Source organism: Rattus rattus, chromosome 5 (genome assembly GCF_011064425.1).
Source record: "Rattus rattus isolate New Zealand chromosome 5, Rrattus_CSIRO_v1, whole genome shotgun sequence".
NCBI lineage: Eukaryota > Metazoa > Chordata > Mammalia > Rodentia > Muridae > Rattus > Rattus rattus.
This window is the reverse complement of record NC_046158.1, coordinates 44,113,836-44,127,531: the sequence shown is the minus strand read 5'-3', so window position 1 is coordinate 44,127,531 and position 13,696 is coordinate 44,113,836. Positions and strand designations below refer to the sequence as shown.

At 36.1% G+C, this 13,696-nt stretch overlaps 1 protein-coding gene across 1 annotated transcript in view; it reads left to right on the top strand.

Annotated features, from left to right (window-relative positions):
* Scn7a (sodium voltage-gated channel alpha subunit 7) overlaps positions 1–13,696 on the top strand; it is a 95,855-nt gene that overhangs the window by 70,560 nt on the left and 11,599 nt on the right. Inside the window, exons 15-19 of the mRNA XM_032903420.1 lie at positions 954–1,388; positions 4,004–4,109; positions 6,369–6,523; positions 9,283–9,456; positions 11,873–11,980. Coding sequence (XP_032759311.1) covers positions 954–1,388; positions 4,004–4,109; positions 6,369–6,523; positions 9,283–9,456; positions 11,873–11,980 — 978 coding nt within the window. The remainder of the gene's footprint in view (positions 1–953; positions 1,389–4,003; positions 4,110–6,368; positions 6,524–9,282; positions 9,457–11,872; positions 11,981–13,696) is intronic.

Sequence of the window (13,696 nt, the reverse complement as noted above, 5' to 3'; positions counted from 1 at the left end):
AAAAGAAAGAAAAACAATAATCTAAAAGTATTTTTATATATATACAATAATTGAAAACAGGATTAAAAATTGTTCTCTGTAAATTAAACAGGACTTGATTATATTTCTCAGTGATTGTAACATCACAATATACACTACTGTTGTTTTAAAATCATTTACACACAATGATTTTTTATTGGATTTTTATTGGATATATTGCTTTATTTACATTTCATATGTTAGTCCCTTTCCCGGTTTCCTGTAGTTTTGAATAACTTGTCTGTGTCCATTTACTATGAAGCAATATTTTATGTAGTGAATGTTGACATTTCTTTAAAAGTATAAGATGTTGAGCTCAGTACCATGGCTAACTCCCTGGAGCGTATCCTCTTTTGCATGGTCTTCGCACATCTTGCTGGGACCCGACTCAACTGAAAATGGGTTTGCTATAGGCATTTGTTAGTAGAGAGCTGACCTGTCAGTTATAATGCTTCCTGTTTCTAAGTTAGTGTGTGTTCTCTTGCTTTAGGGAAGCCTGACTCCCTGAGGAAACAAGTTTTGGCATGACAATCTAGAATAGCCTTTAGATTTGAGATCTTTAAACCTTATCTTTTTCTCCCCGGAAACAGAAACAAATTGAACTGTATAGGTAGGTGTTGTGATCTTACAATTAGTTGTTTGGTGGAGTGGTAAAATTTCTGCTAGTAGTCACATGTCCCCAAGTCCTCGTGTTCAATCTTTAGTGTCAATAGAAGACAACTACAACTACAGCAGCTAAAAGAGCAAGCAACACAACAAAATGGAAACAAACAACAAACTGGAAATCCGTTCACAAAATCTGCTAGCAAGGCACCTACAAGGAGCACTGTGACGTAGTTGAAAGTTTTCGTGTCTCAGACTAGAATCTTTAGAGGTCTGCTTTTATCATATGAAACAAAACAAGTAAATGTGTTTTTTTTCCCTTTTTTTTAAAGATACTTTACCTCTTTGTGGCATTGGTGAGCTCGTTTGCTTCATACGATGCTACCACAGAAGTGAGCAAAGAAGCCAAAAACCTTCAGCTTGCAGTGGCATGGATGAAAATGGGAATAAACTGTGTGCTTCTTAAGATACTGTGCAAAGAAAAAACTGTTTCTACAGAAGCAACAGACCAACCATGTGATCCAAGTGTTAAAGAGAATATTTCTGGCCATACTCTTTCTGAACTGAGCAACACCGAAACGTTCCTCAGATACAAGGACCAGAGCAGTGGGACTGAGAAAACCCCAGTGACTGAGTCTGAGAGCCAGTCGCTGATTGCTAGTCCCAGTGTCTCAGAAACTGTGCCAATTGCTTCAGGAGAATCCGATATAGAAAACCTGGATAACAAGGAGACTCGGAGCAAGTCTGCGAATGGAAGCAGTAAAGAGGTAAGATGATCTATTGTTATTCATTGTGGATTTGTGGTTTTGCTCAAAAGAAGTAAATCAACACTGGTGTTACAGAGTTAAATCGCACGTTTGACCCTAACTCCACCTTCCCTAACTACTGGATTTCATGGTTTTAACCAAACTACTTAAATGTCCAAGCTTTTGTTTCCTCATCTGAAAATGAAGATATATTTGTTTTACAGGGAAGAAGTGAGAGAAACAGTAGTGAATTCGCTTAAAGTGATATTTGGAAGATATACTATGATTTAATTGTGACGTCCTATAAATCAATATGTAAGACAATTTGTGGTGCTGAAAATCATCTCTAAAGCACATACAAACCTTTGTAAAACTCAGTGTGTATGATTGAAATTTCTTGTGCGTTATCATCTCCAAGCTGTGAGAATAGCTTAAAAGACTGTGACATGATTATTTCTTCTTGCTAAGAATGAAAGTCTAGTCCATTCACATTTACCATATTTAAAAATATAATTGATTAAGACTAAAAAATAATAACAAAATCAATAAGTTTGTATTGTGACTAGTTAGAACTTTATAAATTTCTGACTGATAAAGAAAACAAACATTTAAAGGGCTAAATATTGTTGTTCACTTAGCTTCTGAAATATTTAATGTTGTATCCTTTCCACTTAGAAATGACCTAATGCACTATCAAAAGGTACAATTTAGTAAGAGCCATCCTTACAGAGAGTGCTATGTGCTATAACAGCTTCAAGCTCTAAATCTTATTGGACATCATCTCAGGTCAACCGAAGGCCCCAGAGAAGGACAGATTATGTCTTTAATGTGTCCCCATTGTGCCTGGCATCCCTTTCCCCAAAATTCTGCTGGTTAGGCAGATATGGCCTATTATAATACATCAAATGTATCTTCTGACACAATTTCAGGATCAGTAATTAGTAGATCCTCAACTTTCCTCTGAGCATATCAATATTCCTGGCTTTCTTTTTCTTTAATGACAAATGATGGGAATCGCTATTCCTCAAATATTCACACACACACACACACACACACACACACACACACACACACACACACATCTTTCTTCTCTGAAGACTTAGCGTCCATGCATGTCAAGATGAAACTGTTTAGTGTAGTAAATCGAACTGGATTTTCATTGGAAAATCTTGATGATTTCATTAGAAATTCTAAAGCACAAAATGCAGACTAAAGCAGTAATGTGAAATAACTGTAAATATTGGATTTCAGATTCTGTCAATAATATTGTGTGCTTATTTAAGCCTTTTTTTTGGTTAAATAACTTCTCAAAGATTTATCCATGATGCATATCCTTAGCTATATATTTAATTAGGCAATTTGTCAAGTATATGGTCCAAGAATATTTAATGTACATTGGACTAAAAAATTACCACAAATAAAGCATGAAAAAACACTAATTTAAGAAATACATTTTTATTAGTGTACATGTATTCTTCCATTAAAATATTATGTATGCACATAAGACTGATCAAACTACATTTCATATTGTGAAACTTTTTAAAAAATATAGAACTACATCACAATACATTTTTTCATGATGTTAAATAACTACCAAAATGAATTATAATTACAATTTATATTTTGAGCTATATATGAGGTAATAAAGTAAAGCTATTAATAGGTCATATCAATAGCATATGGAGAAGTGTTTGATAATATCTATAGTAAGTGTAGAATTATTTATTACTTTTCTGCTCATTTTGTTTCTTTGCTCAAGCAACAGATTTTACTGAGATGACAACTAGCTATGTAATAAAACAAAGAGTTTTCCATTATAGTGATCCTGCATAAGATCACAAGGAATGACCAAATACCAATAAGTTCTTTCTCCAAATTCTGTCTAAACAATCCCGTAGTGATAACATTTTTACATACTTGAATATGATTTGTCTAAATTAGGAAATATCTTTTAGTGCTATTGACTTATAGGATGCTGATTTATTTAAACGATGCTATGTTTGTGTCCATCTCAAAGTAAAGTAAACAGAAGCATTTTCCACAGGTACAAAGCAATCAACATCTTGACTTGGCAGCCTTGAGCCTCAGTCATGGGCGAGTGGGAATGGAGAACCTCTCTATCTCCAGGATCTTCCTATGTGACTTTATCCACTTGCCCCATTCTGTCCAGATACTTCTGTGTGTGTTTCTTTTCACATCGGTGTAACCTCATGTGCAAAGCTGACAAGCACAAAACTATCTGGATTGGATTAAGCAGTTATAATGAAATGTATTGTCTACTCAGTAATAGGATGAATTATTGTGATGTATCTGCCTAATTAAAACAACATATATATGTCCCATGTGAAATGCTTAAAATTCAAATCCCAATTATTTTAGAAACAATAAGTGAAATGCTTTATAACTAAACTTTAATTTTACATTAAGTTATTGTCACTTAAGTATTTCAAAGTAACTTAAAAAGCCAAATCTATACACAGTGTATGTCATTTCAGGTCAGCCTCAACTACCTTGATGTCTTTTAACTTTGATAATATTTTTGTATAACATATTTACTTCTGAAAATAAAACAAAACTACCACAATCAAGTTGAACTTTGGATGTAACTTTTTTATTGGAACTATAATTTTTTCTAGAAAATGAAGCAATCTAGTTCATCTGAGTGCAGCACGGTTGATATTGCTATTTCTGAAGAAGAAGAAATGGTCTATGAACATGAAAAGTCGAAGCTTCATAAAAATGGCAAGTAGTTGTTTTCTAATGACTCTATTCTAAAATAAACTATTTTTCTGAATCTCAATAATGGCAGTATTTAATTTGAAACTTAATTTTAAAAAAGTTGTATACATATTGAAGTGTGTGTACATCAACGTACCTATTACTTAACAGACACAATAAGTATTGAGAAAAGACCATTTTTGGGAAAAGACAGAGTCTGTTTGATACACTGCAATGTGGTAGTTAAAAGCTGTCTCTGACATCAACAACTTCATTTCATCTTTCTGTCTGTCTGTCTGTCCACTTAACCCTTCCCCACACTGCATTCTGATCTAAAGAGTAACAAACTTCAGAATATGGTTACAAACATAAATTTATGTTTGTGGGGTAGGGTATCCATTTGTGTATGCAATCCTAGAAGATAATCTTTCCAAAGAATAGCAACACTCAAAAATGTTGTCAGCATCATCATCCTAATTCATTGACCCAGCCTATAGAGATAGTGACTGACATAGTTGATACAGAAAGAAACTCTAGAAACTTGTAATTACTGGAATAATATTGATAGTTAACTCAAATGTACTTTTCATGGTATAAATAATATTGAGAATGTATCTAAAGGTTTTATGTAATTGCATACTTGCATTTAGTGCAACTGCATACATTATATTGGAGCAAGGAATTGTAGCTAAATTGACACTAGACTATGTAGATTGCAAGTAAAATGATTTTGACTTCATGAATTGAGTCAATTTAATTTTCTACATACTTTATACAAAAATAAAGCATAATTATAGGTTTATATATTTGCATAATGTGAGCTAAATCCCCAACCCATGCATAATGATTAGTACATATAAAATATGACTTCAGGGAGCTCTTTGGCACACTAGATATATACTGTATACTTCTTAGTGATTTATAATTCAAATTTGTTTACTAGCAAGATTAATAAATTCCTACTGATTTCAACTTTTGAACTGCAGTCATTAAATTACTGCCAAAAATGCTCAATTGATAGCTTGAAAATAAGAATATTTGTGCCTCGAAATATGGCTCAGAGTGGATAAGATGTGGATAGATTGCTTGCTATACAATCCAGGAAGACTGGAATTTGAATCCCAAACATCCACATAAAAGCCATGTTTGGCAGTCATGTCTATAACGCCTCTATTGATGAAGCAGACACAGGTGTATCCAGGAAACTGTAGGCCAGCCAGTCTCGTGGAAATGGTGAGTCCAAGTTCATTAAGAGACCTGTATCCAAACATCAATGTAGAAACAATCAAGAAAGACATCCCCAAATCAACTTCTCAAGAACCCACATGGGCAAGTGCACCATAACACACTTACACACACACACACACACACACACACACACACACACACACACGAGAGAGAGAGAGAGAGACAGAGACAGAGACAGAGACAGACAGAGACAGACAGAGAGACAGAGACAGAGAGAGACAGAGAGAGAGTAACAGAGAGAGATGGAGCGACAGAGACAGAGATGCATGCACAGACACACACAAATATTTCAGCAACTTAAATTCAAGGACATGAGTCAACTAAGACAAAGGAAGGAATACATCTCATTTTCATTAAAGAAGCACATTCTGGCACTAAAAGCATAATAAAATTGTCTTTTTTTAATTTTATCCAACACCCACACCCATTTTTTCACACACTCCAATAACCATTCACTTACTGAGCTACAGATTCGTTTGTGCTAACTCTCTCTAACAAGAAGGCAACCTTCTCATAGCTACATGTACTCAACCGGCGAAGTACTTGGACTCCTGACTACCTCTATAAATTGTCTTGCTCAGGGTCTTCATTTCCACACTGCTTAAAGCATCGATTTCAAAGAAATTGCATTGACTTAATACTATATATGTCAATATAAGTAATTGTGTCATAAATGATTATACCAAGTATTCAAAACCTGATTGGCAAGCTATCACATATGTGTGCAAATTTGAGGGTAGCATTGGCAGGCTGATTTCATCCACGTTGATTCTTTTTCCTCTAGGGTAGCAGGACATTCTGTTCTATTTACCTTGTGCATCTCGTTTCCTCCTCTTCCAAACCCACGGGTTCGGTTCTTCTCATGTCCTCACTGATCACAGACCATTGAGTGGTGGTAAAAAAGGCAAATGTGTATGGATCACAGGGCATGTGTATCAGAATCAGGAAATAAGTCATTGGTAAAGCATCTAAAATAGAGACGTTTATCCCTTGAGTTTCCTAAAGGGTTGCCTCTAACGGTTCCGTTCTTGACAGGTTATGAACGCAAATCTTCAGCTGGCCAAGTCAGTAGAGAATCTAGGAATGGAAAGATTTGGAGGAACATAAGGAAAACTTGCTGCAAGATAGTAGAGAACAGCTGGTTCGAGTGTTTCATTGGCCTGGTCACTCTGCTCTGCACAGGCACTCTGGTGAGCTCTCAGCCTCAGGAAATGTCATGTGAAGACATGCTGTAAGACTGGCAATTCAGATTGTCACTATGCCAAATGACTTCACCCAGGATACTTAATATAGCAGCAGAGTTCATGACCTGCACTCTGTTAGCGTTAGAAACCACATCACACTTTATTAGAAATGTTGTTTACAGATGATTTGATATTAAATTTAATATCAGTGCTATTTTATTATTTAGAATTGTGTCAATGGTAATTTTATGGTAAACTTTATATTTACAATGTATACAAATGTTTAATATTGATGTTTAACAAACAAAATTAAGTAAACAATAATTTCAAAATGTGCACATTATAATGGAAAAGGAAGTAAACTTACTCGATTCTACCGATTTTATTGACGTTTACTTCATTAATGAATTCAACAATTTAACCCACAGATTGGTATATTGTTCTTTCCTAAATTTTTGGTAAAAGCCATTTAAAATTGGTGTCCGAGAAGAAACAAGTGAATGAGTCCAGGTAGCTGTGACTTGGTTACCAACAAGCATCACCAGTCTAGAATTATATTCCAACCAACCACAATAAATTTCTCCATGGGTAGCCATCCATTTGTGGATTGCTTCATCACTCTATAAATTTTTTGATCTTCATGCAATTTTTTTCCAATAGGATGTGCATTTATGTCCCCTCTCCACTTCTTTTGTTATACAGCATATTACTCTGCAATGATGACATCATAAGTGTCAGTCATCCCTGTTTTCCTGGAAAATGTCTACTAGGACATCTACTATGACATCCAGTGTTCTATTCTGTCCAAGAACAAACACCTCCAAAGTCACTTACCTTATAGGTGAGGGAATAGAAGGTTGGGGCATCCCCAGTAGGATGGCCCTACCCTCCTTGCAGTTGTTTTTTTTTTTTTTTTTCCTCCATCAGAAATTCCCCTTGAAGATATGTTATCTTCCTATGCAAATGGGCAGGCTGCAAGGAGTGTAGCCTCTTTAAAAAGAGCAGCCCTCTTTCACTAGATCCAACTGAAAAAATAATAAGTAATTCAAGTCACCTTATAAATAAGTTAGACCAGTATTCTCAAGCATGAAATTTTGCCTTTGGAGCTGAAGTGGTCCAGCAAGCCTTGTCTTTTCTTAGTAGTAGAAAGTGCAATATTCCCCCAGAGCATCTTTTGAACTTTCCATTCCCTGTTTGTGTATAGGCTTCAATTCACAGGACACCATAAAGTAGTAGGCTAAGTTGGTGTGCAGCTTTGTGTCACTGGAGAGTGACTCCCCAGCAGGGTGTCTGTTGTTTTACTCAGCTCTGTGCTCTGGTTCTTTGATTCAATGGCCACATGAATAATGATTCCTAAGTGTGTTCATATCACGAGGCCCAGAACTATCCTCTTAGATGGCAAAAGATCCCTGATGACATAACTAAATTCATCTTGAACAGAGCAGATGATCCTGGGTTCTCCATATTAATCAAAATTAATCACAGTGGTCCTTACAGACACAAGAGTTAGAGCCAGGGCACTATTAAAATGTGAATGGAGGTAGAGATTGGAGTGGTGTGCCTTCAAGGTGAAGGAAGATGTCACAAGACCAGAGAAACACAAAGAAAATTCACTCTCCAGATACCGGTTTTCACACAGAGAAACTAATTACTGGTGTCACATTTCAAGACTATAAGAACATACATTTATTACTTCACAGACAGCAAATTGCAGTGATCTTTACAGAAACTATGTGAACATACTAAATATTTCCCTTAGGATTCATTTCCAAGTCTATTCTCCCAATTCTTACAGTATCCTCCGTATGGCCCATGCTTTCAGGATATCAAGGTTCCCTTCTTTAGTAACCCCCGAGCTACTTGACAAAGCTTTTGTTTGTACTGATGGGATCTAGGAAGTGGATAAAATTACATCTTTTAGAAAGCAGTCTTTTTAAAAAAAAATACCTTGCCTATTGAAAAATTGGTCATGGTCCTCAAGGAAGAACAGATTTCGTGGATGTTACAAAAATACTCTAGAGTCCACAAACACCACCAGAGTCACACCTTGAGTAGAAAAGTGGTTGTCTGTCACATGTGTATGTCTGATGGCAGTTGACTAAGACACGTCCCAGTAATAGTGACAGTTCAGTCTCTCAATTGAGGGAAGTTCCTGTGTGACTATGTTTGCCAGGGAGCTTCACTCATACCTTATCTAGCAGCACTCATTGTTTCTGCAGAAATTACATTTGGTTAGTGTAGAGTTTTGGATGACACCTGTAGAATCAATGCACTGCTCAATATGCAATTTGAGAAGTAGGTGTCATGACAATTGGTTACCATTCATGCCATTATTTCATTTGTTGATTCTTTCGGCTTCTTCCTCTGCTGTGTCCCTACTGATAGAATAAAGGTGGATTTTTGTTTCATGGCCCTGCCAAACTGTGCATGCCTGTCTTCACTGATCTTAGAAGTGAAGCAGGGTCAGTCCAGGTACATGCTTAGATGGAAAACACTTTGTTGAAGTACTAGGTATAAAAATCGATGTGTAAAATAACCCTGCCACAACTCAGTTTTTCTAGATATCGTAGTTCCAACTTTTCAAAGTGTGTTCACACACCACCTGCTCTCACCTACACATGGGTATTCGTAGAAGTCACTCCCTTTTTACTATGAATTGTCCTTTATTTTCAGTTTTATGTGTCAGATTTGAAGTTGAATTCAATCCCATATGATAGGAGTTCCTAGAATATTTCATACATTACCATGTAAAATTTTAATTACAGGCTCTGGAAGACATATATATTGATCAACGGAAAACCATTAAAATCTTCCTGGAATATGGAGACATGATATTTGCTTACATATTCATTCTGGAGATGCTTCTCAAGTGGGTGGCCTACGGCTTTAAAGCCTACTTCTCTAACAACTGGTACAAGCTGGACTTCATGGTCGTTATCGTACGTATTTTAGTCTTCTTTTGTTTTTCCACTTCTTTTTATGTATTCTTTAATTATTTTTTTTTACAGTCCAGACTTTATCCCCCTCCCAGCCCACCCTTTGACTATTCCACATCCCACACCTCCTCCCCCGCCATTCCCCCCACCATCTCCAAGAGGATGTCCTCACCCACCAACCCTCCCCACCATACCTCCCCACTGCCTGGGGCCTCCAGTCTCTTGAGGGTTAGGTGCATGCTCTCTGTTTGAGTCCAGACTTGGCAGTCCTCTGCTGTATATGTGTTGGGGGCCTCGTATCAGTTGGTGTATGCTGCCTGGTTGGTGGCTAGTGTCTCAGAGGTCCCAGGAGTAAGGTTAGTTGAGACGGCTGGTCTTTCTATAGGGTTGCCTTCCTTCTTAGCTTCTTCACCACTCTCCTCTGTTCATGCTCACCCTTTGACCCTATTCCCTTGACCTTGTCTACCTACAACTTCCACACTAACATCTCATTTATTAGATGTCCACATCTGTAATGTCTAATGTCTATTTATACCTTGTCACTGCACAACTTGACATATCCAATATTACAATTCTAGACTATTACAATAATTCACACATGGAATTACTTGTAACGTAGGAGTTTATTGAACAATATCATGAAAAATCACTAAAAATCTTTAAATTCCAGTGATTTGACATTTAAATAATGTAGCCACAATTTGAATATTTATTGTCATCTGAACCATCCTCACAGTATCAAGGTTTCTCTTGTGGATCATTGGGTAGACTTTATGCTAACATTCCTGCTCTCGCTAAGGTGTAGCTTCTTGTATTTTCTGCACAGAAAACAAGTAGGAAAAAGTCAAAAGAAGTTCTACTTCTCTTAGTGGAACTGTGTAACAGTTTATCCTCCTGAGATTAAAAGCTAACTCTTAATAATTAAAAGTCTCTCTTGAGGGGTTGGGGATTTAGCTCAGTGGTAGAGCGCTTGCCTAGGAAGCACAAGGCCCTGGGTTCGGTCCCCAGCTCCGAAAAAGAACCAAAAAAAAAAAAAGTCTCTCTTGATGGAGTGTTGGTGGTACAAGCCTTTAGTCCCAGTTCCCAGGATGAGGAAGCAGGCGGATCTCTGTGATTTTTTAGTTCAACCTGATGTGACAAGATCGCCTGCTGCCCTACTTCCCATCCATCCCCATTCTCTACCCCTGCCATCTCAGTAGATGATCTGCCATCACTAGCTTTTGATATACTTCAGATTAGTCCATATGACTTTCATCTTATTGCCTTGATATTCATTCTTCCATCTGGGATTTTGCAAGTGTTTATGCTGTATCTGAAATGAAACCTTTGAAGTTCCATCCTCCTGTGCTTCCTAATAAAATCTACAACTGCCCCAGTATTTTCTTCACTTCCATAATGCCTATGAATATTATGTAATCTATACACTTGTCGGTTTATAATTTGTCTTTCCACACTTAAAAATAAACTTTATTAGTGCAGACATTTTCTGAATATTATTCTTTATACCTCCTTTATCCACTATGTCTTCTAGACATACCATATAGCTGATAATGTTTACCCAATGAATAGCTGATTTTCTATGTATGAGCAACGATGGAGGCTTTTCTGCACATAATTAATGACTTGTAATAGGTGACTTCTGTGTTCTTACTCAGTTTTTATCATTTGTCTTCTATTCCACAAGAGACCCCCAAAGGACACTGCAGCTCTACTCAGTGCTCTCTGTATCTCTAGCCCTGCATGCTTATGTGGAAAACCCTGTGGTTCCAAGGGTACCTCAATGCCATTTTTATAGCATAGAATTAAGAACAAAAATAGCGTTTCTCTGTGCTGACTTGAAAATCAAGGAAGCATAGAGATACAACATAAATTTCATCAGAGCAGTATCAGCATTATTCAATTCTAAGTAGCATACGTTTTATGAATATAAAAGTTCACTTTAAAAGTCACTCAAGCACATAGCCATATGTTTTATAACCTATACTTGTGTTTAATTCAATTAATATCTTTCTTCATACATAGCTTCTGGATTTTCTATTACATGTTGTCTTAACCATAGTTAAACTCTGGTGAATATGTGAGTATGGTCTATGTGTGTTTCAATGAATATATTTTCACTGATGTATTATAAATGATCTTACTACAAATTAAAAACAATACAAACAGTCTTGATCATATAAAATATCATATTTCTAAACATTTATATACAAATACTATTTATTTATGGAAATGCTTATTGTTTTACCTTTTACAAAATAATTTTAACAAAAATTATTTTCTTACAGTTTGCATTTTTAAGGCATTATGAAATATATATTTAGATGTTTAAAAGGTTGAGTGATAGCTTTAGATAGTGTATTTTTATTATAAGCACAGAGGGAGGTTATGATCATATTCAATTTTTCTAACACATGTGCAGGTGTTGTGTCTTAGCTTAATAGGCAAAACTCGAGAAGACCTGAACCCTCTGGCTTCCATAAAGTTCCTTCGAGCACTTAGAGTTCTGTCTCAGTTTGAAAGAATGAAGGTAAGACAGATTTAAAACTCAGTTGTGAGTTTTCCTGGGGGACCACTAGATTTCCATGAGGTGAAAAACTTTATTGTTGCCATAAATGGCTAATTTTTAAACAAATAAATAGCTAATTTTTAAACAAATAAATAGCATATATCCCAGTACAAACCAATAGAGAAGCTTTACTCGTCACACTTTTACTGATTTTTGGAACCTATTATTCAGAAGTCCTGAAAACTAACAAAAGAAGTAAAGACAAGTAAAAAAGGAGAGATTAAGTACAGTTTCAGAAACAATATATTCCTAACCCTCATATATATGTATATATTTCCATCATTTGTTTATTAAAATTGTATTCAATTTCATATATGATATATAATATGAAGGTGTATATTATATATGTGTATATAGGTGATGATCAGGAAAACAAGTTTATTAACTATTTTAGTAGTTCAATTAATTGTAAATTAATTTTATAAACACATTTTGATTCTATTCACTCACAAAATCCCTTTAACGTCTCCCAGATGAACCCTCACCTTGCTATATCTCACACTAATGTCATGTCTCCTTCCCCTCTTTTATTTAATAGCTCATTGGTTCTAGTTTGCACTTACCATATGCCTCTGGGTGTGAGAAATCTACTAGAATACAGTTGACTCACATGGAGCCATAGCCTCAAAGAAAACTGACTCTCACTCCACAGAAGTCAACCACAGCTCTTCAGTTAGGAATAGGGTCTCAGGAACTCCTTTCTACTCCCTGCTACCGTGTTGACTTGCTTAATCTGTGTAGGTAATCATGGCTGCTGTCAATTCATGAGTGTAGGGATTCTGTCATGTCTAAAATACACTGTTTCACTCTGGTCATTTCTAACCTGTGTCTCTGACAATTTTTCTGCCACTTATTCAGCCATGGATGAAGAATAGATGAAGAATAGAGGAAGAATATTCTTCCGTAGAGAGGAAGAATAATTTAAATGTTCCACTTGTGGCTGAGCACTTATTCACACTCTTCACATTGACATTTTTTTCTGCATTAACTATTATCCAGTGCACAAAGGAACATCTGATAATGTCTAAGAATTTCACTAATCTACAGGAAGGGAAACACAAATTTATGAAAGAGCTTGGTAACATGACTATTTAGCAAAATAAAAGCAGTAAATGTATACCTGAGATCTGTTGACTCCCAAATCATGAATTTTTATTTTTTACCAGTTATGCAGTACCTAACAAGTATCTATGCTATGTCTTCCTGAGTAGGACACCTTATATCCAACCAGAAATCAGTTATTCCCATGACATTCGCAGCTGTTTTCCCTTAGCAGACCTTGTCTCATCATGACTACTGTCATTACAGAGCATGGCATTCGCAGCCGAGGAAGACATTTGAAAACTCTCCTAATGCCCGTCAGTCTACCTAGCACACTTGGTATTATGAAATACCAAATTATTAGGAGGCAGTTTCCTAGTCAGTAACAACTTGATTTTTCCAGATCCTATGACCAATGTGTATAGTATCTTCAGCAATAAAGTCTTCTCACCACATTCTGTTGAAAGACTAAAAGCAATGTATTGTACTGGAGACCTCAGGGCCATCTCTGACCAACAATTGAGGGGGTTATTCCACACTTGCCTTAGACTTTTTATTTAGCACTCAATGGCTTTGGAATAACCATCAGTCCCTATGTAGGGTGTCTTCAATTGCGCTTTAACTATGTAAACATAA